General features: G+C 34.5%; 1 protein-coding gene across 1 annotated transcript in view; it reads left to right on the top strand.

Moving 5' to 3' along the window:
* HUWE1 (HECT, UBA and WWE domain containing E3 ubiquitin protein ligase 1) overlaps positions 1–24,741 on the top strand; it is a 1,068,888-nt gene that overhangs the window by 556,571 nt on the left and 487,576 nt on the right. Inside the window, exons 57-58 of the mRNA XM_090396304.1 lie at positions 3,220–3,418; positions 9,348–9,489. Of these exons, the coding sequence (XP_090252430.1) occupies positions 3,220–3,418; positions 9,348–9,489 (341 nt within the window). The remainder of the gene's footprint in view (positions 1–3,219; positions 3,419–9,347; positions 9,490–24,741) is intronic.

The raw sequence follows: 24,741 nt of genomic DNA, 5'->3' as shown, positions 1-24,741 counted from the left end.
TACAGATGAAGAAGATTATGTAACAAGTATTAATAGAGGAGAGTAGTTGCATGAGAAATTTAGGCCAGGAAGTTTGAGCATTGTAATGAAGATACATCTGGAATAGAAGAGATCATTTCACCAATTCTAGGAAAATCTTAAGGACTTCTTTTGTTATTTGATCAGTAGGAAAAGGAAGAATTATTGTGGAAGAATGGGATTCTTAGATGAAAATGGGGGGGGTGGGGTGATCAACACAAGTGACACTGGAATTGTTTATTACTTTTTTTTGTAATATTTCATCCTGGAAAAATAGGCTTTGCTGCTAGAGGAATGAGAGGATTCAAAACTTAGTGAATGAGTAGCATGCTTCAAATACTACATGCTCTGTCAATAAGTCAATGGTCTTAATGTGATTTCTCTATGTTTTAAGAGAACATACTCTGAAGAACTGACAGCTCCAATTAACCTGGCTGTTCTCTGAAAGTCTCCCTATAATAATGTGTGAAAAAGGAGTGGAACAATGGTGAGATATTATTGGAGCATGGATAATGGGCCATCTCTGGTAAGGCAAGAAATTTTTTTGTGAAAAATGAATAGACCATGGAATGCATTGCCTGATAGGATAGCAGGAGCTGAACAGTGGACTAGTTTATGGAATGGCATGGCAGACTTTGTGTTATGTAACATAGGTCTCCTGCAATGTGTCTTGTGACTCTGTGGAGGTCCTGAACAGTAATAAGAAAAAGGCATTAGCCTTCTCACCCCAAAATGTATTACTTTACACTTTTCCATATTAAATATTCACCTGTTGTCTTTTGCCAGCAACGTGTATAAGACATCCTTCAAGTGCTCTACATCTCTTGATTAGCTTAATATTATGCTACTTAATTTTGTATCATTACAAAATAGCTAAATATTTTTCTTCAAACCCAATTAAACAGCAGTGGACCCAATCAGGTAAATGATACACTGTTGTCCAAAACCTAAGGATGAACACTATTTCTGAAAATTATAACTGCAAATTCAGACAAATCAGCTTGTGGTCATTTGTATAACTGATCATTTTGAGTAGAAGCAGATATACATTCAAATTTTTGAATCGTGCACTAAAAGGTTTCACATGGTAGAAATCAATAGGATAGAAGTTAACAGGCCGTGCTAAGTGGATTGTGTTTGAAGGAAGCTCTTTTTGTGAAGGAATAATGTTGCAAACTCAGGTGTCTTGTAATGTGTAATGAAGATATCATCTAGATGTGTTGGAAGAATTATTGGAAATGTCAAAAACTGCAGAATTTCAAACCAATGGAATTTATTTCTGATCTTTGCTAAGAGATCACCCTTGCTCTCCTGTGGAGCACGAAGACAGATTTTTGGTTATAACAGCAAAATGTAATCAATGCATCATTGCAAGTCAGCTTGCATATTGACTCCATTCAAGCAAAGGTATGTGGATATGTCGACAAACTGTGGTAAAATGTCTGCAACAGGTAGGCTTTACATGTCTGAAAGCCTGTAGTTTGCATACCTTTATCCATAACTCATCATAGAGCATGTTTTCAGTGGTTTTATAGCCATAAAAAAATTGCACAAGGTACCAGTGGGCTAATGCACCCTTTTTTATGAGTTGTTTTAGTCTTTCCTCTCGTGATACTGATACTGCTCGAGATACTTTTTTGTAATGGTATTACAAAAATGTTCTGAAAGGGATAGATATGGCATTTATTGGTCATGGTGTGGGGAGACATTATGCTTAATAGACACACTGAGTTACAAGTGCTGGATAAAGGGACTGTAACTCGTGAATGATATTGCAACAAAGGTCTTCAATGCTGTAGGTGAAGAATTCATTTTTATGGACAACAATGCAACACCACATTGTACATAAGCAGTGGAGATGATTCTGGAGACCATGGATATTAATCAAATCAAGTGCCCAGAAAGCCCCCATATCTCCCTCCCCCCCCATAGAATACATTTTGGATAAAATAATAGGGAGATGCATTGCTGCTCCCAATTGCGTCCCCTCCAGAAAACAACATCTTATTCCTTGCTCTGAACGATGAGTGGGCAGTTTACTTTAAGAACTCCTGAATCACTTGGTACTTTGTTGTTGAGAGCTGCATCACAGTTTGGGGTGGACATATTCCATACTGAAATGTCTGTCTGCATGGTTTTCTGTAAGCACTGTACGTCAATTTGTATGAAATTTAAAACACCTTTTTTGTGTAATATAATTTATTAGTATGCTGCCAATGAATTTATTTCCACATCTGGTTCTAGTCATGAAAATTTTTTCATGTAAAAATGGTGTTTGTTGTTAGCTTTTGGACACCAGTATAGTTTCTCCATATACTACTGTTTAGTATCCATTCATAGGCTCTCCTCACTTGCATCCATATCATCAGCTTTCATATTCGTGGTCATACAATTTCCTCTAGTGTCTTGTTGTATACAGCATTGCAAAAATCTTGCAGAGTCAGTACCATTCCCTTTATCCATCTCATTCGCTTCTTCTTTAAAAATATTTATGTATATTACAGTGATATGCTTCTTTCTGAGAACATATTTATTATCCACCCATTTCTGATAAATTATAATAAATCTGTTTGTAATCCTTTACCAAAGTGCAGGCAAACACTTTGTACATGAAGCATCTTCCCCACCGGACTACCTGCATATAGAGGTTCTTGAATTCACATTGTTTGCCAAAGCTTCTTAAGGCAGTTGGTGTGTGTGTGTTCATGTATTCATGTTGTATGGACTTCACTTATAAACTGAAACAGAAAGAGATAATAAAATCAGTGTGATAATGTCTGTTGTTTCATATTGTATATCTGCGAGAAACCATAATTTAAACATTCAGTAATCAGTTTAAAAAAAAAAAAAAAATTGGCTGGATTTTCATATCTACTTAAGGGTGAGTTGTAAATCTGATTCTTGTAGGTTATTTTATTTATTTATGCTGTTATTAAGTAAACCTCAGTACTGCTATGAAATAAATTACACATTCCAAAGAAAAGCTTGAATGAAGATGAATATAGTGATTGCATTTAATTTCTATAATTAGAAAATTAATTCGATTCATGTTTGTCTTGGATTCTAAAAAATGAATGTTTTTTAATTTGAGAAGAAAAAAATTGTAGTTAGCTGCATAAGATATTAAAATAATATTATGAGTTATTGGTGTCAGAAAGAATTCACTGATTTGAAGATGGCTTTCTTTTAATTGTGCTTTAGCGCCAACTATTCCACCAGCACCTGGTGTTGTCTCAACAACACATCCACTGTTAATGAGACATGGTGATCCGCAAACTGCATTGTCATCAAGAATTCATAGAACACGCTTGCGTGGCTATAGGCAGGCACTGAGCAATCACACGTGGCATATGTACACAAGTGGTGGAAGACATCCTAATCCTCCAGCAATATTACAAAGGTAATAAACTTTTAATTCTAAATAAGTTACTTATCTTCTTTGTCTACTTATTTAATGAGGAAATTAAATAAACAGATATCCTCTTAAAATTTGTATATTCTTTGATCACTTGTTACATAATTACCATATTGCTTTAAACCCTTTAGCTTCCAAAAATCTTGAAGATATATGAACTGCTAACAATTTAGCTCTGCCAATGGGTTAATAAGTGTGAAAAACACCCCATTTTTATTTCTTTATTCTTTGATAATTAGAAAATAAATATTTCCAACGATGAGACTTTATCTGCTATTTTCTGAAGTCTTACTGTTTCTTATTCTACTATATGGCACACTTTTCTTATTGAGAAATAGAAAACAGTATATGTGGTAGTGATAGTTTCCTATAATACCTATTCTTTTACAGATATTATAAATAAAAACAGATGAACACACACTGAAAAAAAAATCTTTACATTTTGATGTTTCTTCTACAGGTGTTTACGATTGAAGGAGTGAATCATATTAAAGAATTTATAAGATAAGCTGTCTTAGGTCTGCTTCTAAAATCAATACAAGTTAATTTTGGTTGGTCTCACAATCCATGAAAAATGATAAATATTCAGCTCAAACCAGAGCGTCAGGACTCTCTGTTTTGAGCTGAACATTTATCATTTTCAGGACATTTTTAATGGCACACAACAGATTTAAATGCTTTCAAATAAGTTCATATTTAAGCATCTTTAATATCCTCCTCAAATAGTCAAAAGAAATTTTGGTTCTGTACTGAATAGGAGAAAAGATATATGTATATTTGTTTACTGTATCTATATTCGACATTGGATTTACAAATTTACTGCTCCAGAGTATTTCAGACATTTATGGAGAAGTGTGCTAGAATGTTGGTAACATCTTTGTCGAAATTCTTTTTCTAAAACGTGAAATGCTGAAAGAAAATGTGAAATGTGTTATTTACAAAGGTTTGGAGCAAACACCTCAACAATCCATTCATAAAGAAAGACCTAAAAATTGCTCTTCTATTTTAGGCACATTCTATGGAGTAGATAATTCTTATGGGGTAGTAAAACATTTGCTAGTATCTTTTAGATCACTTTCAGATTCTTTGAAAAATGCAATTATTGCTTTACTGTCTCTCTTTGATGCAGTAGCAAATTTAATGGTGGTACAACAGATAATAGTAGGTTTCACACGAAATCATGCCAAGAGTTGGGAGTTGGAGATGACACCTGACTAATATGCAACATGAACCTTAACATAATGTTATTAAAAAAATACAGTTAAATACAATTAAAATTTTAATATTAGCCTGTGTAGTTCACTGGACAAGGTGTTTGAACTCCACAGTACTAACCAAAAGAATGACCTATGTTCAATTCTAGTCACCAACTAGAGGAACATTTTCTAATTCTTTCTTCAACCGCTTCCTGAGTTAGTCGATCTACTAACTCAGGAAGTAGATCGACACTATCTCAGACAATAAATATATACTGTTAGGACTAGGGACCATGAGATGGCAGGACTTTCCACCTGCCTCTCTTCATCAGATGCTGGATATTGTTTTTGATAATCTCAGACCAGCTATCTCTAATTGGCCTCTGGTGGAGATTGAACTGTCCCCTCAGTCTCCAAAAGTTAAATAGGGCTAAATCGGCCTTACCTACTTCCTGTAAAGGAAATTGGTTAGAGCTATATTGAATCAGTGCCATCAAGTCTTGAAAATTTTTTTTAATATTCATTTATATTAATGTCTGTGGATTGAGCATGTGTCCAAGCAAAGGTCAGTATCTGCTGTATCAAAGGGAAATATCCTTTCCAACATATTTATGAGATTTTCATAGTAGATATAGAATTGAAGTTCAGATCACTTCCTCTTTATTGAATGATGGCATTCACAAGGAACGCCTGGTAGAGACATCGGTAACGATGTCTATTTTCATCTTTTATGGTTATTGAGAAATTAGTTTGAAGATGAGTAAAAAAAATATAGATAAGATTATAATTGTTTAGGACAATAGCAAATTACAACCCTTGGTTTGTGAGATCTGCCTTGGTACTGCAATACTTAAAAAATGAGGAACTCGACCCAGGTTCTGTTATATATTCACCAATAATGTTAGAGCTACAAGAAATAGGATTTGGGAATCTGTAATGTATCTTCTTTGGGTTGATCTCAACTAATAAATCTAATTGACCAATTTATTGGTGTGTAATTTTTGTTGTATGAAGGAAATTGACAGAACAATGTCTATTTTTTTTTGCACTGGGCAGATGGGCTAATGGATGTTTCTTATACTTTTATCTTATGACATTGATGCCATATTCCCCTCCAAGTTCTTTCAGAGCAATTTTGTTTTGCTAATGTGCTGTTATGTTTTGGCTTTTTTTTGTTAATTGTTTTCCAGGATAGGTGGTGCTTTTGTTTCTTGTACTTCTGTAATTTGCTATGGTGCTTTCATATAGTTTGTCGTCTTTCATTAATACTGCTAGGAACTGGCACATGGAAGGTTTTTTCCAAAGGTGAAATTTTGTCATCTCTTGATTTAGAATCCACTGTGTTTGACGGAGTGTGTTTGGGTTTTTTGTCTGGGATTATCCTGTTCTTTTTGGAAGGATTTTTTGGCATCTGATTTTCTAGTCTGTTTTTATTTGTAATGGTGTCAGCTAGTTTTACGTTCTCTCCTTCTATGATCATTCTCATGGCAGTAAAAGCATTGGGCAGCCCACTGGTGTAGACTACTGTCAGTTTCGGTGTATATTATTTTTGGCATGGAGTCGGTATTCCTGCTAAAGATGATCCGAGACTGCCATCGGAATCTTTAATCGTCAGTGAATTCAGATTGTTGAGGTGCTTTTGGGTGTATAATAAGTCAATGGTTCAATAAAAATTCCAGATTCTTTAGTGGCTGAATTCAGGTGTGACATTTGAAAAAGTTACCTTTGTGAGACCAAGCACAATGGATGAAAATTTAATGTCATGTGCCAATGTTACTTCTCTCTTCTCTTACTTCTTCAGACCATATTGTATTGTTAAAATACATTTTTATAGTGCCCTGCAACTCTTGAGTCATGAGTAATGTGTTTCAGTAATGTGAAACTTCTTTCACTACAGCTTTTGAGGTATTGCTCCAGTAATGTGTTTGCAGTGCCAAAAATAGGTATAAATAGGTATTCCAAGTATACTGGAATAAATAGATATTCCAATGTCTCAGGAAATGCAGTTACTTTTTTGAGAGTTATCCGACTTACGGAAGCTGGATCGGTGGAAGAAATTTCATGGAATTATTTAAACCAAGTATATTTGCTTAGGAAAGAGAAACCGCTAACCTTTGTCTGTTGCTATAAGTAGGGCATCTTTGCTGAAGGGCTAATGACTCACCTATATGTGGGAAATGCAACACCTGTCTTTTAGTCTTATTCTGATGTAGTATGAGTGCTTCACCTGAGAGAGAAATGACATTTTTACTTGCCTACCTAACCCTATAAACTTAAGCAGATGTTATTGGACTCGAACAAATTGCATTACATTTTTAACTTTTGTAATTGCATTACAAATTTTTACAAAACATTGATTTATTTCAAGACAATATCATCAAATTCCTGACATGTATCCTCAAGGGGATGTACAGGATATGATAGTATTACATGAAAAACTTACATCACCACCTAAATTCCTATTTTCCTCCAAATCAATCTGTTACCTGTCAAGACCCCAACATTATCAGATCTTATATTTCTGTATTCTAAAGCACTTTTCACTACATCAATCCACCTATATCTTGGTCTTCCTCTGTCTTTTCCCTGCCATTCTGTTTATTTGGCCATATCACCTGAGATTAGCTCTGCTTGAAATGCCAGATATACAGACATGCAGAACTACCTCTCATGGCTCTGTCCCCAATGTGGTACTAAAGAGCATGGTAGTCTTAATCTGTCAAGAAAGCTGAATGTGTAAGCTGTCAGGGAGATCACCCAGCATACACCAGTGTATATGGAAGAGGGGGGGGGGGGAACTGAACAGAACATATCAGGGTGCAAAAAGAAAGTTAGGCACCTCATCACACCCGCTCTGAGATTGTCTTATGCTGAAAAGGTAACAGTGGAAAAAAAAAGTCAACAGCAGCTCAAACTGACATGTCTATTCTTGCCATTTAATATTTTCACCACATCTGAACTTTACTATCATGACTGTTTCTCTGTTGAGTGCATCAATCACTCAATGTATTGCACCTCCTCCAAAAATAGTTCCATGAAGAATTGCAAACGAAAAAGCTTTGTACAAGATGGGTGCCACGCTGATTTAAAAAAAAAAAAAAAAAAAAAAAAAAAAAAAAAAAAAAAAAAAAAAAAAACCGCACTTGCATGAAAATCTTTGAACAGTGCTTGCAGCATTTTAACAAAAATAAAACTGATTTTGTGTCTTTATTACTATGGATGAGACTTGGATTCACCAGTATACACCAGAATCCAAACAGTGGACAGAAGCCAGTTGTTCAGTGCCAACGAAGACAAGGTCATGGCATTAGTATTTTGGGGTGCTTAAAGACGTTTTTTTTTTATTAATTATCTTGAAAAGGGTAAAACAATAACCAGGGAATATTATTCCAATCTTTTAAGCAGATGACGAAAAAATTCATTAAGAAAGATCCAGTTTGCAGAAGAAGAAAAAATCACCTTTCTTCAGGATAATGTACCTGCCCATAAAGGTGTTTTGGCAATACGAAAATTAAGAGATCTGCACTATGAATTGTGGAAAAATGTATTCCACTCAGCCCATGTGGAAAATGGACTAGGCTGAGTGGAATACATTTTTCCGTCTGCAAAATTTAATAATGAAACAGTCAACCAAATACTTATTAATGAAGCAGCAAAGTAAGTCAGAGATTGTTTTATCCATGCTGCAACCACAGCAGTTCCAAAAACATCATCCCAATTTTCACTCCATCTACAGCCTTGGTGGAACCGAGAATGCCAATGAGCTTAAAAAGATTGTGATACAGCATGGGATATATTTCATGAATGTCACAACAAATTTAATAATATTTTATTAATATTTGTAGATTTGAAAGCTTGCAGTGCCTTTTCATGCAGTGAAATTTTAGCCTTTAAACAAATTTACTAGAGAGAGGGTTGAAGTGATCAGACACCAGCTTGATTGTTTCATTTTAATTGAGATCACTAACATTCCATGGCATTATAAGCACTTGTACTGTTGTATGCATTGTTTTCTCACACATTGCATGCAGGATTGCCTTTTTCTATTTGTTTTAGTTCATTGGAGAAGTAATAATATGCCAATGGTACCTTGTGCATTTTACAGAGATCACCTGCCCTTGTCATGAATTCAGTTACTTACCCAAAGTGCTGACTACTGTGTGCACTACTTCCACCATTCTGTTTGTTATTGTTGTATATAAATTACTCTTTGTGTCATATATCTGCCAGAATCGCATCTTCATCACTGCTTCAATGAGGGCAGATACTGAGTGTAGTCACATGCATTAATAACATAATTTAAAAAAAGAAACGGCTGCATTATACATAATGCAGAAAACTAACAGTTAACACATTCATGTAGGCACAACACAGGATGATACTCTACAAGACTGAACTATTCAGTTTATATTCATAATAGTGTACATTAAGTCTCACATATGCACAATACTGCAGACATCACAGAGTATTTTGAGATGAATCTGTTTTAAAAATTTAGACATATTTTACAGTAGAGCAGTAATGAACACCATTGTTTTCTAAAGAACTTGAACCACATTGTGATACCCTTAAGTTTTAACGTTAGGCTCTTCTGATGCATTTCTCAGTGATGCTGGTTTGACAGTTAAACAAGTAATATATTCCTCTTCATTTTGATCTTGTTGACTTAATACAAATGCAGTTCTAATTTTTTTGTTTTTCTTAATCATTTAATTTAGGTTACTTGGTCCAAATACAGCACAAGATATTCTGCAGTTAACTACATTCAGTTCACATCCTTCAGCTGGACAAACGAGAGTTGTATTTGCAAATAGTGATTTGCGAATTTTGGCCACAGAGGATGATGTGTTTGAGATTCAGGTATGTAATTTATGTAGTTGAGATTTAATCAGCAATTAAAATAGTTTTATCTAAACTTTTCCAATGTCAGGTTTAACAAACAGAATAACTTAGAAGATACTGTTTTTTTTTTCTTTTCTCGAAATAAACCCTCTACAAAAGCCTGTTGGCTGTAGTATAAGTCTTATAGTAGCATTTTACTATAAGATTGGCCAAGGGTTAGATAATCCCATGAACTTGCTCTAGTGAACAAACAAACTTTTTTCTAACCACTTCAGGCTTCACTAAGTAGGGTGGTTTTGTGCCAGGTGATGAAATTCATTCGCCACCTAAAGACATTTATAAACAATCATGGGTTGGAGGGATTTGATATGCTAACCACTTTTCCATCATGTTGGTAAATTGCTTTCTTAATTAATGCTAAGACAATCATATAAAAAAAAAATCACAAGAAAAAGATTTTACTGAAAAGTACATTATCACTTTTAATGAAATTAGTTTCAAAGTGGGGATGTTTGATGTTATACTAATTTTCTTTATATGAATTTGAAAAATTTATTGGAAAAAAAAAAAACAGTAAATAAAATTTTATTTTGTTTTCTTTAAAGATTGAGAAGTATAATGGAGAGTTTGGGTAACATATTAAAATGGATGTGAAGTGTCTTCCACTGCTGGAGTTTGTCAGTTATTTACCTTGAATTTAGCCAGCCTTTCTGTGGAATTGTTGAGAGCAATGATATCGAGTCACCAAATTTGACTGCCACTGGACTAATGTGTAAACTTGCTATTGGTGCACAAAATTTCCTGGTATTTACTCTTCAAAAATATATAATTGTTGATTCATTTTTCACTTTGTTACTGCAACTACAAACGTTGTGAGTTTAAAAAAAAAAAATTTCAGAGCTTGTGTGATTATATTATTGGTTGAAATATTCTAGTCTTGCATAGGTAGGGAGTGCCTGACCAGTATTAATATTCAGCATAAAAACAAGATATGAGAACTCATAGCTGTTGTCTTGATATATACATCCAGCTATGGGTTGTCAGTCAACGATAATGCAAAAATGTTACAGCATTTAGCAACAGTAAAATCATTTAATCATGGGGGTTTATTGTACATTTGGATTCTCTACACAGTCTTATCTTTCAGTTCTAATCTATATAAAAATCATTAAATAAGATGATTTTTACTTAATCACTCAAATATTTTGCTATTGATTTAAGATGATATAGACACACACACATGCGCACACTTGAAAGTCGGTTATTTTCTTCTCCTTAAACAAATCCCGAGTTAATTCCAAAAGCCCATTCATTCCGCGACAGTCCTGTTTTTTATAAAAATGTCCGGAGTTAATTCCAAAAGTCTATTATAAATAATATAACTAACTAATAGTAACTAATGGTGATGTTCTTTTTTCCCATGCTTTTGTTATAACAGTATCTTACTAGATCAGTACTTTGCATGTTATAATTTTTATCATTTTCTACCTCTGTAATGCCAAAACGTAAGTGCAGTATTAATGATAATATTAGAAGAAAATTTCCTTTCATTAAAGGTTACATGGAAATGTGGAATGTACTTTATGTAAGTGTAAAGTTTGCGTTTTGGATGGTGGTCGGTCAGACGTAATCAACCATGTGAAAAGAAAAAACATAAAGCTGCTGTTCAAAGTAAGGCTTCCATCTGCAGTATAAATAATTTTTTAATTGCGAAAAGCAAGGGTGGAAGGGGAAAAGTGTTATCACTGGCAGCACAGGAAGCAACCTTCACGTATCATACAGCGATGCATAACCACAGCTTTAACTGCATGGACTGCACAACAACCATCGTGAAAAAAATTTTCATCAATAAATTCAGATGTTCACAAAAAAAGTGCAAGGCAATAATAACCAATGTTATTGCGCTATTATTGACAAAGCACATTGAGTAAGAGCTAAAAGAAGTTTGTTTATATCAGTACTAATCGATTCATCAAACCTTTGACAAGAAATTAGTGCCTCTAGTCATTAGATACTATCATCCAGAAAAAGGTGTGAAGGTGAATGTGTTGGAGTTTGTGAATTTAGGTGGTGAAACTTCAGAACTTTTATTTTATTGTGTGCTGGAAGTGTTACAGAAGTTAGATCTCCTGAAAAAGGTTATTTCTGTATTTGAAGATAATACAAATGCATACTTTGATGGAAAGAAGAGAAAGGGAAAAGAATAATCTGTACTTAAAAATGCAAGAAAACACTGTGAACAATTTAATTAGAATTGGTTGCCCTGCACATGTGATACAGAATGCTGTGCAGACTGCTACAGATTGCTTACCTATCGATCTTCAGTTTATAATTAACAAGATTTACCAACATTTCCACATATATTGTGTACGAGTTGAGGAACTTAAATCATTTTGTGAATTCACAAAGACAGAATATAAAACTGTTTTGAGTATCAGCAAGACAAGATAGCTCTCTCTTTTGAGAGAGAGCCTGCAATCCACAGAGTTATTGACATGTTCTATTCATTGAAGTCATATTTTCTTTTTATTGATAAATGGCCCATCAGTCTCAAAAATTTCTTTGAAAATCCACATTCAATTCACTCCTGCATTTCCTTGCCAGCCATATAAAAACCTTTTATGATACCATTAAATGTATTGAAAAGCAAGATATAACAGTAATTGAAATGAAGGATGAAACAAACTGGTGGGAAGGTTAAATTGTAGGAAGACAGAAAAGTTTCTTACAACTACTATTGAGAAAACAGTTGCAAGAATTGTAAAAAGGACATATAACAGTTGAAAAGTTTGAAAGCTATGCAGTAGATTTTTACTGCACCTGTATTGAATATGTTCAGGAGTGGTGTACACCATTTCTCACACCTCTTCAGTCTATGGATTGGATTAATTTGAAGGGAAAGGATCCTGTGACTTGGAAGAACATACAAGAAAGCTACATATTCATGCAGATAGTGTCACCAAGTTTTACTATGAACGAAGAAGACTTATTTGATGAGATTGTATGTGTGAAAAAATATTGTGAAAGCACATTTGAAGTGTGGAGTGAACAGAAGGATCAAAGTGTCAGTGATAAATGGTGTGAAGTGTTTGCTCATTTTACAAAGCAGGGTATAAAATTCTGGGATCAAAAGAAAAAAATTCTTGAACAGGTCTATAAATCTGATACATATTTTTCTAATTAAATCATCATCAAATTCCTGACATGTACCCTCAAGGGGTATACAGGATATGATAGTACTACATGAAATAAATTACATCATTACTAACTTCCTATCTACAATTTTCTTCCAGATCAGTCTGTTATTTGTCAAGACTCCAACATTATCAGATCTTATATTTCTATCGTCTCAGGCACTTTGTACCGTATCAATCCACCTATATCTTGGTCTTCCTCTGGGTCATTTTCTTCCCAACCTGGCAGAGAACACCTGTTTTGCTAATCTTTCCTTGCCCATTCTGTTTAAGTGACCATATCACCTGAGATTAGCTCTGCTAACGCATTCCTGGATGCTGACAATGTCAACTTCTTTCCTAATATCCTCGTTTTTAATATGATATTGCCATTGATGCCGTTCTCTTCACACCTATAATCTTTCTCAGGACTCTCATATCTGCGGTCTCTAGTCTTTGGTCAAGTGTTTTATTTCTGACCCAGCTCTCAGATCCATAAGTTAAAACTGGTTTGAACACTGTCATGTATACTTTCAGCTAATTTAGTATTCTGACTAATTTCTCTCTTATATTTCATATGAATTTATTCAATTGACTTCCCACCATACCAGCTTTGCTGATTCTGTTGTCTATTTCCATATTTAATTTACCATCTTCACTAAAAATCGTGCCTATGTAGCTGAAATGCTTTACTTGTTCCACAGGTTCTCCATTCACAACACAGTTGACATTTTCAATGATTCTGTCTATTTTCATTGTCTTTTTAATGCTGACCTTCATACCATATCTATTACAACAGTTATTCAATTTAGTCAGAGAATCTTGCAGACTTGTAGCGGATTTATTTAGAAGTATAACATCATCTGCATAAAGCAAAGAGCTGACATTAACATCTCCAATTTTGATATCATGTTCAATACCAGTTTCCTTTATAATCTGATCCATATAGATAATGAATGACAGAGGGGATAATGTACATCCTTGTCTCACACCAGATTTAACATTAAACCATCTTGAAGTACTTCTAAGTAATTCTAACTGCTGACTTACAACTCAAATAAAGACTAAGAATTACGTGATATAATGCCTCATCGACACCATATAACTGTAGCTTCTCTCTTGGCACCTTGTCATATGCCTTTTCCAAATCGACAAAACTTAAAACAGATCTTTGTTATATTCCCATGCTTTCTCGACTATTTGTCGTAAAGTGAAGATCTGATCCTGACAGCCTCTATTTGGCCTGAATCCAGCTTGTTCTTCACCAAGCTTTTCTTCCACAATTCTTCTCAACCATTTCTCAAGTATACTTGCATAGATCTTTCCTAGAACACTCAGTAGGGAAATACCTCTGTAATTCTCAAATTCAGTTTTATTTCCCTTTCTATATATGGGTACTATGAGAGCTCTACTCCAATCGTCGGGAATTCGTCTCTCTGTCCAGGCTTTCTGAACTATGCAGTGTAGCCACTTTAAGACTCTTATACCACCATACTTCAGCATTTCTGGTTGAATATCATCTACTCCTGCTTCCTCTCCACATTTCAAGCCTTTGAGGGCTTTTTCTGCTTCAAGTGGATATGTATTCCTGACTGCATGCCTGGTCAGTGTTTTTTACCACTGTGTTGTCATCACTGTTTGTTTCATTTAGCATTTTTTCAAAGTAATTACTCCATACTTCAAGGATGTCTTTTTCTCCTGTTTTCATGTCACTTTTATCATCTCTAACTCCTTTTACAGCACTCTTTCCTCCATTCTTAAGCTTCTTCAACAACCTCCAGAATATTTTGCCACCTTCTTCATATTTCTTTTCTATATTCTTGCCAGAGTCCTCCCATGACTTTTAGCTAGTTTTTACACAGTGTTTAGCTTTCTTACATTTGTCTCTATATTCTCTAAGAGCACAAGCTGACATATTTGACAGGAATTTTGATATGATTTCTTCTTTTCCTTCACTGCTTCTTTAACTTCCTGTGTCCAACATTGAGCTCTGATTTTTTTTTTTTTATCCTTGCAGACAACCTCACCACATGCCTCTCTGGCAGAATCAGTCATTGTTTTTCTCATAGTTTGCCACTGAATCTCCAAGGTTTGATTCCTGTTCTCAAACTCTTTCATTTTTTCTTCAATAATCTTTGTGTATTTTAGTGTACAGTTCACATCCGAGAGCTGCTCAACTTTTATTCGCTTTAAAACTTTCTTACATGTTATTCTTTTCAATATGAAATTAAATTTCATCCTGCTCAAGACTAAATAGTGATCACTTCCAATTTCAAATCCTCTGTACATTCTGGTGTCCTGCAGCAGGGAGAAAACATCACTATCAACAATAACATAGTAAATGAGACTTCTTATTCCTAGCCTCTTCTATCCATGTGAATTTGTGCACATTTCTATGTTGGAACATTGTGTTAGTAATAACCAGTCCATGTCCTGAGCAGAAATCCAACAGATAATTGCCATTATGATTAGCTTTGCTCTTTTCATCAAATTTTCCCAAAATATTTCTTTTTTTCACAATTATTTCTTACTCTGCTATTTAGATCACCAACAAGCACCAAGTTTTCCTTTTTCATTGTGCCAGTTGCTTTTTGTAAAGCATCAAAAAATTCCTGCACGTCTACCTTAGTAGAACCTTCTGTGGGACCATAGGCACAAATAAGTCTCATTGTCCAGTTCCCCATTCTCATATTTGCCCACATTACTCTACTTGAGAGTGACTGCCATTCAAGAAGATTAGCCTCGTATTTTGTGTTGAATACTCTGTCTACTCCTTTTCTTTGATTGTTATTGCCTGAATATAACATTTTGTATATATTGTTCAGAAAGATCTCACCAGTTTTTGTCTGTTTTGTTTGTCACCCCTATTATGTCGATCTGGTGCTTATCCAATTCATCAGCTAGCTCCATTTCTTTGTCATTCAGACTTCTTATGTTAATAGTACCGATCTTTAACTCTGGTGATATTGAGTTGGAGTGTGTTTTCAGATTTGTTCCAGTAGCTGATTTTTCGCTGTTCGCCCTGGTTGCCTGGCGAAAACAATGGCGGCCTTGTTTAACCGGGTGATACCCCAGCCGGCATGAAATTTTGTCATGTTGTTCCATCAATTTTTTTTTTATTTTGGTTTAACCAATAAGAATACAATTTGGTCGGCTAAATCCCAAATTGCCAGCCCATCCTCATTCATTCAGTATCCAGGTAGATACCCAACAGGGTGCACCACGAGTAGGTGAGGATTGGACATTAGGTCAGAAGCTCTGGTCGGTTCTCTGTATTCATTTCAAGTTTACGTTGAGGTCTACTCTCGGTTATACAGCTTTGACCTTTAAGCACCTCTTCTAAGAATCCTTTTTACAGTGGATTTAATGGTAATGTATGTTTATGGCAGTATTTAATTTAAAGTGTAACATATATAATAGTTTTATTTTTTACTTTTTTTTTTACAAAATGTCCTGGGATTTTTAAGTAGAAATTTCAGAATGTTTTAGATTTTAATAAAACATTATGGGAACCCTAAATAAGATACCAAGTTACTTGGCCAAACAGCCTTATACAAAAGAGTAAATGAGATGGGATAATTACTCCTATGTAAGTTATCAATTCCCACTTAAACAAAAGGAAAAATGAGGGACCAGATTGTGGCAGTAGCAATGAAAGTAACCCCCTTCATTAGGTATATGAAAGGGGTTAGCAATTATCATTGGGCATAGACTGCTATGAACCTTGATAATTTGGTATTTGGTATTAGTATGAGCATAATCCCACAGAATGTTATGGCTGGGAACTGCAATATGAGCTCAAGGTCATCCTCTGAGATATCTACTGCAGGAGTTAAATAAATGCAGGTTATTGTGATCAGACATTCTACTAAGAGGCAGATATTGGCTTCCTCTATTTGTGTTGAGTAAGACTTTCTTGAAGAGTTGTTTGCCCAAAAGGATGGTGCTTACCTATGGCAGTTTCATTACCCATCCTGTCCTTGCAGATGAAAGTGATATTTTATGATGTGGGATCATCTCTGGGCTTTATGTATATCTCCTGCATGCAAAAGCACACTGGCTTATACTTCAGCAAGATGGTTTGATACCATGTTTTGACACAATCTACATTTCTCTTGTAGAAATGCTTTTATTTAATTTTTCTGGATCTGCCTGGATTAGGCACAGTAACTAATAATAAAATAGAATAATTATAACAGCATACTATAATAAAGTTATGTGAATGGAATCTTAGTAACCTCAGCATGCATTTTTAAGGCATATCTGAATTGCCACCATCACTGCACTTGAGCTTTGGGACCATTATTAAGTAAAATAAAGATTACTTGAACAAAAGCACTGTGACAGTCGATCTGAGAACTACTGATAATCACATGCAATTTCAGATATTCCTAATTGCTGCAAGGTGCATGTAGCTTTTCCACCTTTGCAACGCGTCGTCCTGGTTTTGGACTACCTCTGGGATCAGCCGAAAATTGTCTATTACTAAAAGAAAGAGCCATAAGACTTCATTTTGGTGATGTAAAATTACACAGGCACAGTGAATATTAGATCCAACATGATTTCAAAGCCGAATGTTTGTAGAAATTATTAGTTTCGAAAGTTGATCTGAGAGAGCTTATGAGAATACAATCCTTGGCATCCTTGAGTTGTCTTAGCTTGCACTATTTGACTTAAATAGATAAGGCAACTTGGGTATACTGGATTGTATTCTCAAACTCTCGAGGTCAACTTACAAACTTTAATAGTTTATTATAAGCATTTGGCTGTGAAATAATGTTGGATCTAATATCCACTTCGTCGATGTAATTATAAATTGTTTATTTCTGGACTTTTTTTAATTTAATTTAATATCTTCAGACCGGGATTGACTGCAGATGGGGGGGGGGGGATACTACTGTAACTCCTTGATTCACTGAGGGTGCACATTCTTTTTATTTTAACTAATGGGTTCTTGTATAGTGAAATCATTTTTGGTGTAATTGCAGGGTGAAGTATATACATTTTGATCTCTTATTCGCTAAAGGAGATTTGAAGCAGATCAAATGATTTGGAGATTATGTATTCATGCACAGTTGGCAAAGTAATATGTTTAGGTGCTCTTTGATACTTTCTGTATAGTTGCCTTTTCAGTGTAAGAGTGTTCATCACCAGGTGTTGTTGCTACTGTTAGTAAATCTCCTCTTTGCCTCTTTATGGAGTGTTCTGCTTGGTCTTGATTTTTTTGAATCTGATTTTCATCTTTCCATTTTTGGTATGCTCAAACACAGACTGGGTATTTTTACTGACACCTTTGATGGATACAGAGCTGTGCTGTGACAGTCAGTCTTAGCATGAATGTATTTGTGCCATTTAAAATATAGAATGAAAAATTTAACTAAATTGGGAAAATTAAATTTCATTCTACCTTTATATTTAACATTCTGAAACTCGCATCAATGAAAGCACATTATCTCACCTTCTCAGTACATTGGATTCATGATATAGTCTCACAGAGTATTTGAAATACTCTCCTTTCATTAATGGAAAATTTATGCTGTATATAAGAACAGAATCCCTGTTAGAACCAGGTGCACAAGCAATATCTTCTCACCTCTCCCCAAGAATTCCTGATCCAAAAGCAAAGCAGAAAAATATCAAATTTTGTTATCTTCAAACATTTTGGAAGATTGTAACAGGCTATTCATCTTTCTCCATGGCTCTAAAACTTTATCTATTGAACAGAATTGGGAATTTCTTGAACATATTTTCAGAAGCCCGATAAAAGACAGTTATGATTGCCTTTCCAATGTCCATATCCAAAAGTTCCCTTGGACTGTCGTTTTATAGCACTTGGCTAGTTGGCAGTGCAATGGAAATAATGATGGTTAATTCTTTTATTTTATAGTTTCTGAAGAGGCCTGAATAATAATAATAATAAAACAGATTTTTTTTCCGTGGGAACACGGTTTCCATCGTTCAATCATTAGTCATCTAGATGCCTTCGTAAAACAAATACATAGTATTGATGCTTTCCTTGATATGGAAAACTGGAGTGACACTGCTTGGAGATTTGGAACACAGTCATAAAGTGTCTACACAGTTGGAAAAATGATAGCACCTTACACCCCCCCTAAGAAAAGACCTGGTTTTGATTCTCGTCACAATGGAATGGATCATTGTTTGGACTTTTTTCATTGAAGGTGATTTAGCCAATCTCATATGGAAGTAGCAGTTTTTTTTCAGAAACTGTTTTTTCATCTTATGTACAAACAAATAGATCCTTGATGAGTCCTATATACAAACAAATAGATCCTTTCAGTCCTTGGGGGAATCATAATAAACCAATTTAATCTCAGAGTACCTACCTCATTTTATCAAGAACTTTTATCCAATTTAGCTTTCTGAGTCAGAGTTCTAACCACTCTCTGCCAACCTTACATCTGAGAGGAGGGAGCTCAACAAGGCTCAGTTTTTTTTGCAATCAAAATTACCTCAATAATCTACCAACTTTCTTTTCTGTAATACCCCAAATCAGTTGATTATTTTTCAAAATAACTAAATAACAAATGGGTCCAACATTATGATACAGAAGAGTCCTTACGTGAATTTTGGCAAATTTTTGCTGCAAATGTGGTCTTCACCATTATCCAGAAATAAGATTAGCATATACCTGTTGCAACAGTAGCTAAGGTCCTGAGGTTCGTGTACACCAATTGTGTGATTAACCTTTGTTAGTCTTTAATGTTTTGTCTATTAGTTTGTATATTTACACGTGTGTGTGTGTGTGTTGTAAAATAGAATTGAATGACATAAACTGAGAGTTAGGTAAAAAAGAGGGTTTAGTAGTAAAACACGACTAGTTTCGGCTTATAACAGCCTTCATCAGGTGACATTATAAAAGAAAAAACACTAAACACTGAAGGTTAAAAAAAACTATGAACAACATAGTCTATACATAATTAGCATGAAAACGTAGTTGTATTTAAAGCTGTTCTTTCGTTTGTTGCATTGTTGGGAAAGTGCGTGCTTGCAGCATCACATGAACGCCAGATTACAGCTGAATGACTATCTGGGAGGTTGTAGCTCAAGTTATTATTTAGATGTTCAGGGTTGAGGATGATTTCCCTAGATTTTTTCTCTCTAATTCATCATGGCAACGAAAGATGTTAGTAGATCTGTTCCAGTAGACTGTGTGACTTGGGTTTTCATCATTAGAATCAGCAGAGAAAATGATAGTGCTTGATAAGGCACTGGCTCGCTGTCTTTGTAAGCAGTGTTCCTCCATACATAATTCAATAGATTTGTTCGTCTGGCCAAAATAAGGAATATCACAATCATACCATATTTTGTACACACCAGGATATTTAAGAATGATGATAAGGTTTTGGGTGACTTATTAAGGAGTGGATTTTTGGAAAAGTGGAGTGAACAAAGTTCTGATATTGTATTTTTTTATAACCTTGGCTAATTTTTATGAAACTGAACTTATGTATGTATTTATTTCTTCTGTGTGATGACTAAACAGATTAATAAGAAATTTTTCAATAATTCTTTCAGAATATCCATTACTTATGAAAGTGGTTTTGAGATAGTTGATTTCTTTTTGAAGTTCATTTTGGTCATCAAGAAGAGAGCAAGCTTTATGTCCCAAGGTAGAAATTATTCCAAGTTTTTTTTTTTTTTGGGGGGGGGGGGGAAAGTGATGGGACTTACTATGAAGATATCTGTTGGTATGTGTAGGCTTTCTATACATCGAAATTTTAAGTATACCAGAAGAGCGGATCAGTTTTACATCAAGAAAAGGCAGGGAACTATCAGTTTCAAGCTCTGCTGTGAACTTTATACTTGGATGTCGGCTATTGAGATATTCCAGGAAATCCATTAGGGGATCATGTCCATGGCTCCAAATGAGGAAAATTTCATTCACATAATGTTTCCAAACTTTAGGTGTTAAAGCAAAGGAAGAGATAGCCTTGGCTTCAAAATCCTCCAAGTAAATATTTGCTAGAACAGGGGATAAAGGATTACCCATCGCCAGACCATGATTTTGCTTGTATATAGAATCTAAAGTAACTAGACTTGATGCAATGGGTTAGTAAGGCTAACGTTTTTTTGGATAACTTGTCTTTGAAATGTGTATAGTGAAAAACTGGGCAGTGATTTTAATTGCAAACTTGCAATCTTAATTGAGTGTTCTATTTTATTGATTCCTGTTCTCAAACTCTTCTTCATTTTTTTTTCAATAATCTTTGTGTATTTTAGTCTACAGTTCACATCTGAGAGCTGCTCAACTTTTATTCACTTTAAAACTTTCTTACATGTTATTCTTTTCAATATGAAATTCAATTTTATCTTGCTCAAGACTAAATAGTGATCACTTCCAATTGCAAATCCTCTGTACACTCAAACATCACTATCAACAATAACATAGTCAATGAGACTTTGTTATTCCTTGCCTATATGAATTTGTGCACATTTTTATGTTGGAACATGGTGTTAGTAATAACCAGTCCATGTCTTGAGCAGAAATCCAACAGGTATTTGCCAACAAGTAATGTTATCTGCGGGTGGTTTTGCATTATTGATAATATAGATGGAATCAATATGCAGAAGTTTGGCATCTTGTGAAGGGAGGAATGAAGTAGCTTTTTCTATTTTGGTAAGGAGTGATTCTTTTGGGATAAATTTTGGAGAAGCAATGAAATTTAGACCTCTACTAAGGATGCTTTTTTCTTCGTCTGAAAGTGTGAGAAGATTTGTTAATTACGACTTTGTCAAAGTTGATGTGGAGTTTTGATAAGTTCCTATTATTTTGTATTCATTTTAATGTTTGAAATTTACTTTATTGGCTTCTTGAGATTCACAGTTCATATTAAATATATGCCAACTCTCATTATCTAAAGATTCTTCTAGTATTTGAGCTAAAGTTCTTTTTTTGGTAAACAGAAAAGAGAGAGTACTTTTTTTTATCAGATATTCTTTCAACCAGTAGGCCTGATTTAGCTTTATGATGGACTCCCCCCCCCCCCCCCCCCCCCGTTCTGTTGCTATATTCTCTTTAAAGGAAATAAATTTAGGAAAGATAGCGTGGAATTTGCAACGTTTTAGAAAGACTAACCTGTTGATCCTTAGTCCTATCCTCCTCAGTGTTTTCTTGAAGTAAGGCTATAGATGTATGATGATTCATTGACTCAGTTGAAATACATATTGTAAATTAGAGTTGAATAACTTAAACCGAGAGCCAGGTAAAAAAAAAAAAAAAAAAAAAAAAGAGGGTTTAGTAGTAAAAGACGACTAGTTTCGGCTTATGAAAACCTTCATCAGGACATTATAAAAGAAAAAACACTAAACACTGAAGATTAAAAAAACTATGAATGGCATAGTCTATACATAATTAGCATGAAAACGTTGTAGTTGTATTTAAAGCTGTTCTTTCGTTTGTTGCATTGTTGGGAGAGTGTGTGCTTGCAGCATCGTGAATGCCAGTACATGATTTCAGCTGAATGACTATCTGGGAGTCTGTAGCTCAGGTTATTATTTAGATGTTCAGGGTTGGAATGATTTCCCTAGATTCTACGATTTTTCTCTCCAATTCATCATGGGACATTGCTTACAAGAGACAGCAAGCCAGTGCCTTATCAAGCCATATCCTTTTCTTGTCTGATCCTAATGATGAAAACCGAAGTCGTGCGGTCTGCTGGGACAGATCAACTTGTAGTTCTGTCCCAGTGGACATTTCGTTGCCATGATTCTGTAAGATTCTGGGTGTGTTTTCTGAGGTATGTCAGAGATCTAGGGAATATTAAATGCATTATTTTAACTTGTATGTTAAAATTGTAGCCATTGGACAGGAGGAAACAAGGAATATTATAGTTCAACTGTGAAGGAAGCCTGGCTGGAACAGAGGTTAGAGGCCTGTTAACTAGGGTTTTTAGAATATAGTTATGGTTGGGATGGTTATGGTCTATGTATGCATGTAAGGCTTGAGTGATTTTCTATAAACTGAGAAGGAAAGAGTGCCTTTCGGAAGAGATTGTGAATAAAGTGGGGTGGTGCATTATCATTTTTTTTTTCTCTTTTTTTTTTCTATAGTGAATTTTTTTCTGGACCATGTCCATTTTTCATTGATTCTATTAACTACATATTATTATCAAGCATATAGATTCTAGTTTGAAACTACATTATTAATGGTCAGTATATTTGGCACCTGTATAAAATTGGTGATCTTTATCTGTTATATTGTGTTTTTTCCCTTTCAGAAAATGAATGTTTTGTAGTATATTTGTGAAGATTTTCATACTTGTTTATATAATATTAGTGATTTGATAACTTTTTATTGAGATATAGTATTAAAAATAGCACTGTAAAATGGTGCCAAAAACTTACAAGAAATAGAATGCTAAGAAGATCAACAAAGTTGAGAACAAACTTGAGGATATTGAATATGGTTTGATTTCTGAATAAAACAGATTATTAGACATAAATTGTGAGAATTAGAGTAGCATTTAAAGCAACACAAGGAGGACAAGGAAGTTAAGCAGTAAAATGGAAAGCATCTATGTACAGAATCACAGGTGATTATTGAGTAAGTAGGTAAAATTCATTCTGGAGCAAAAAATAAAAAATATAGCACATGCAATTGAAAAACAGAAGCAAAGCAAAATATGGTAATTGTAGTAGGCATGAGCAGCTGACTATCTGTAAGTTATTACTTATTACTATTATTTTCTGCTGTATGTGACAAAAGAAATTCAGTCAAAGTAGTGTTAGATATTATAGTGTTGGGGTGGGGGGGAGTTCAGTTGAATGTTCCATTCAGAAAAGATTGTGTATCTAATTACAATCAAATTATGATCAACTGAGGAGCATACTAATTTCTGCACCATGGTATCGTTTGTTGGATGGAAAGGAGATTGACAGAGAATGGGAAGCATTTAAAAAAAATACTTAAATCATGAAATATTAGAATTACATTTGGAGGAATAAATAGGATGGAAGTGTAAGTTATTATGCATGAGATTTGTTTAAAAAAAAAAAAAAAAAGTGATGTGGATGGAATACCATGAGCATAAGGATAATGTCATTTGTGAAAATTTAAGGAGTAAACTGGACCAGTTACAGCTGTTGTATAAAAAGCTAAGTATGAGCATGAATAGAAATTGGCCTTGCATGATATAGATAATCCAAAAGAATTCTATCGTTATGCTGCAAGTAAAAGAAAGAAAGAATGAATATGAAAGAATAACTGCTGAATGTAGAGGGTATGGTGGGTAAAATGCAGAAGAGATAGTTCACTCAGTGTCCATTATGCTAAAATCTTTCACCTGGTGTATGCAACTTTGAGCTTAGTTCTACCTCTTTACTGATTAAGAGATTTTGGTGCATAAGATGGAGGAAGTACTAGAGCTGTTGCTATAATTGAATAAGAATTTGGCAATAGTAACTGATGATATAACCTCATTGCACAAACGTGCAAAGACTTATGTACACAACTGTCAATGTATTAGTATCTAGATGGTGGTGGAAATTTTGGAAATGTCAGATAAGTCCCATATTCAGAAATGGGTTGACAGAGGATCTCTACTTTGCAGTGAACAGATGGGTTTACAAAGGGAAGGTCATTTTTGAGTAAGACAAGGGGAATGGATACACCATGATACTTTTTGGATTTTGTTAAGGTTTTCGACAGAATACATCATGGGAAAACTGTTGCATAAATTGGATAATGTTGGATTGTATTATAAAATATTAGCATGGATAAGAGGATTGCTGACTGACAGATATCAAAAACTAGATTATGAGGAGGTGAGCCCTACAATAATTAAGACAACCAATGGTATACCACAAGGATTATTTCTTGGATATTGTATACAATATCCTTGGATGTTGTGTGTTGAATTTAGTAATAAGTGTGAACCTTTTGACTACTTGTATATGGAAATATGACTTCTGCATTATTTCAACCTTGGTATTACTTCTGAGTCTGGCTCTCACTGATGAGACCTAAATAAAGATCAAACCTGTCTGGTTAAGGGCTCTTCCCATAATGCATAGCATTATGTCTTCAAGGATATGTGCCTTACATTATTGGATACTAAGGCAGTTGATGTGAAGT

The sequence above is a fragment of the Typopeltis vanoorti genome, chromosome 1 (assembly GCF_054136105.1).
Source record: "Typopeltis vanoorti isolate ZY-2024b chromosome 1, IOZ_Tvanoo_1.0, whole genome shotgun sequence".
NCBI classification, from domain to species: domain Eukaryota; kingdom Metazoa; phylum Arthropoda; class Arachnida; order Uropygi; family Thelyphonidae; genus Typopeltis; species Typopeltis vanoorti.
This window is presented reverse-complemented; position numbering and strand designations above follow the sequence as displayed.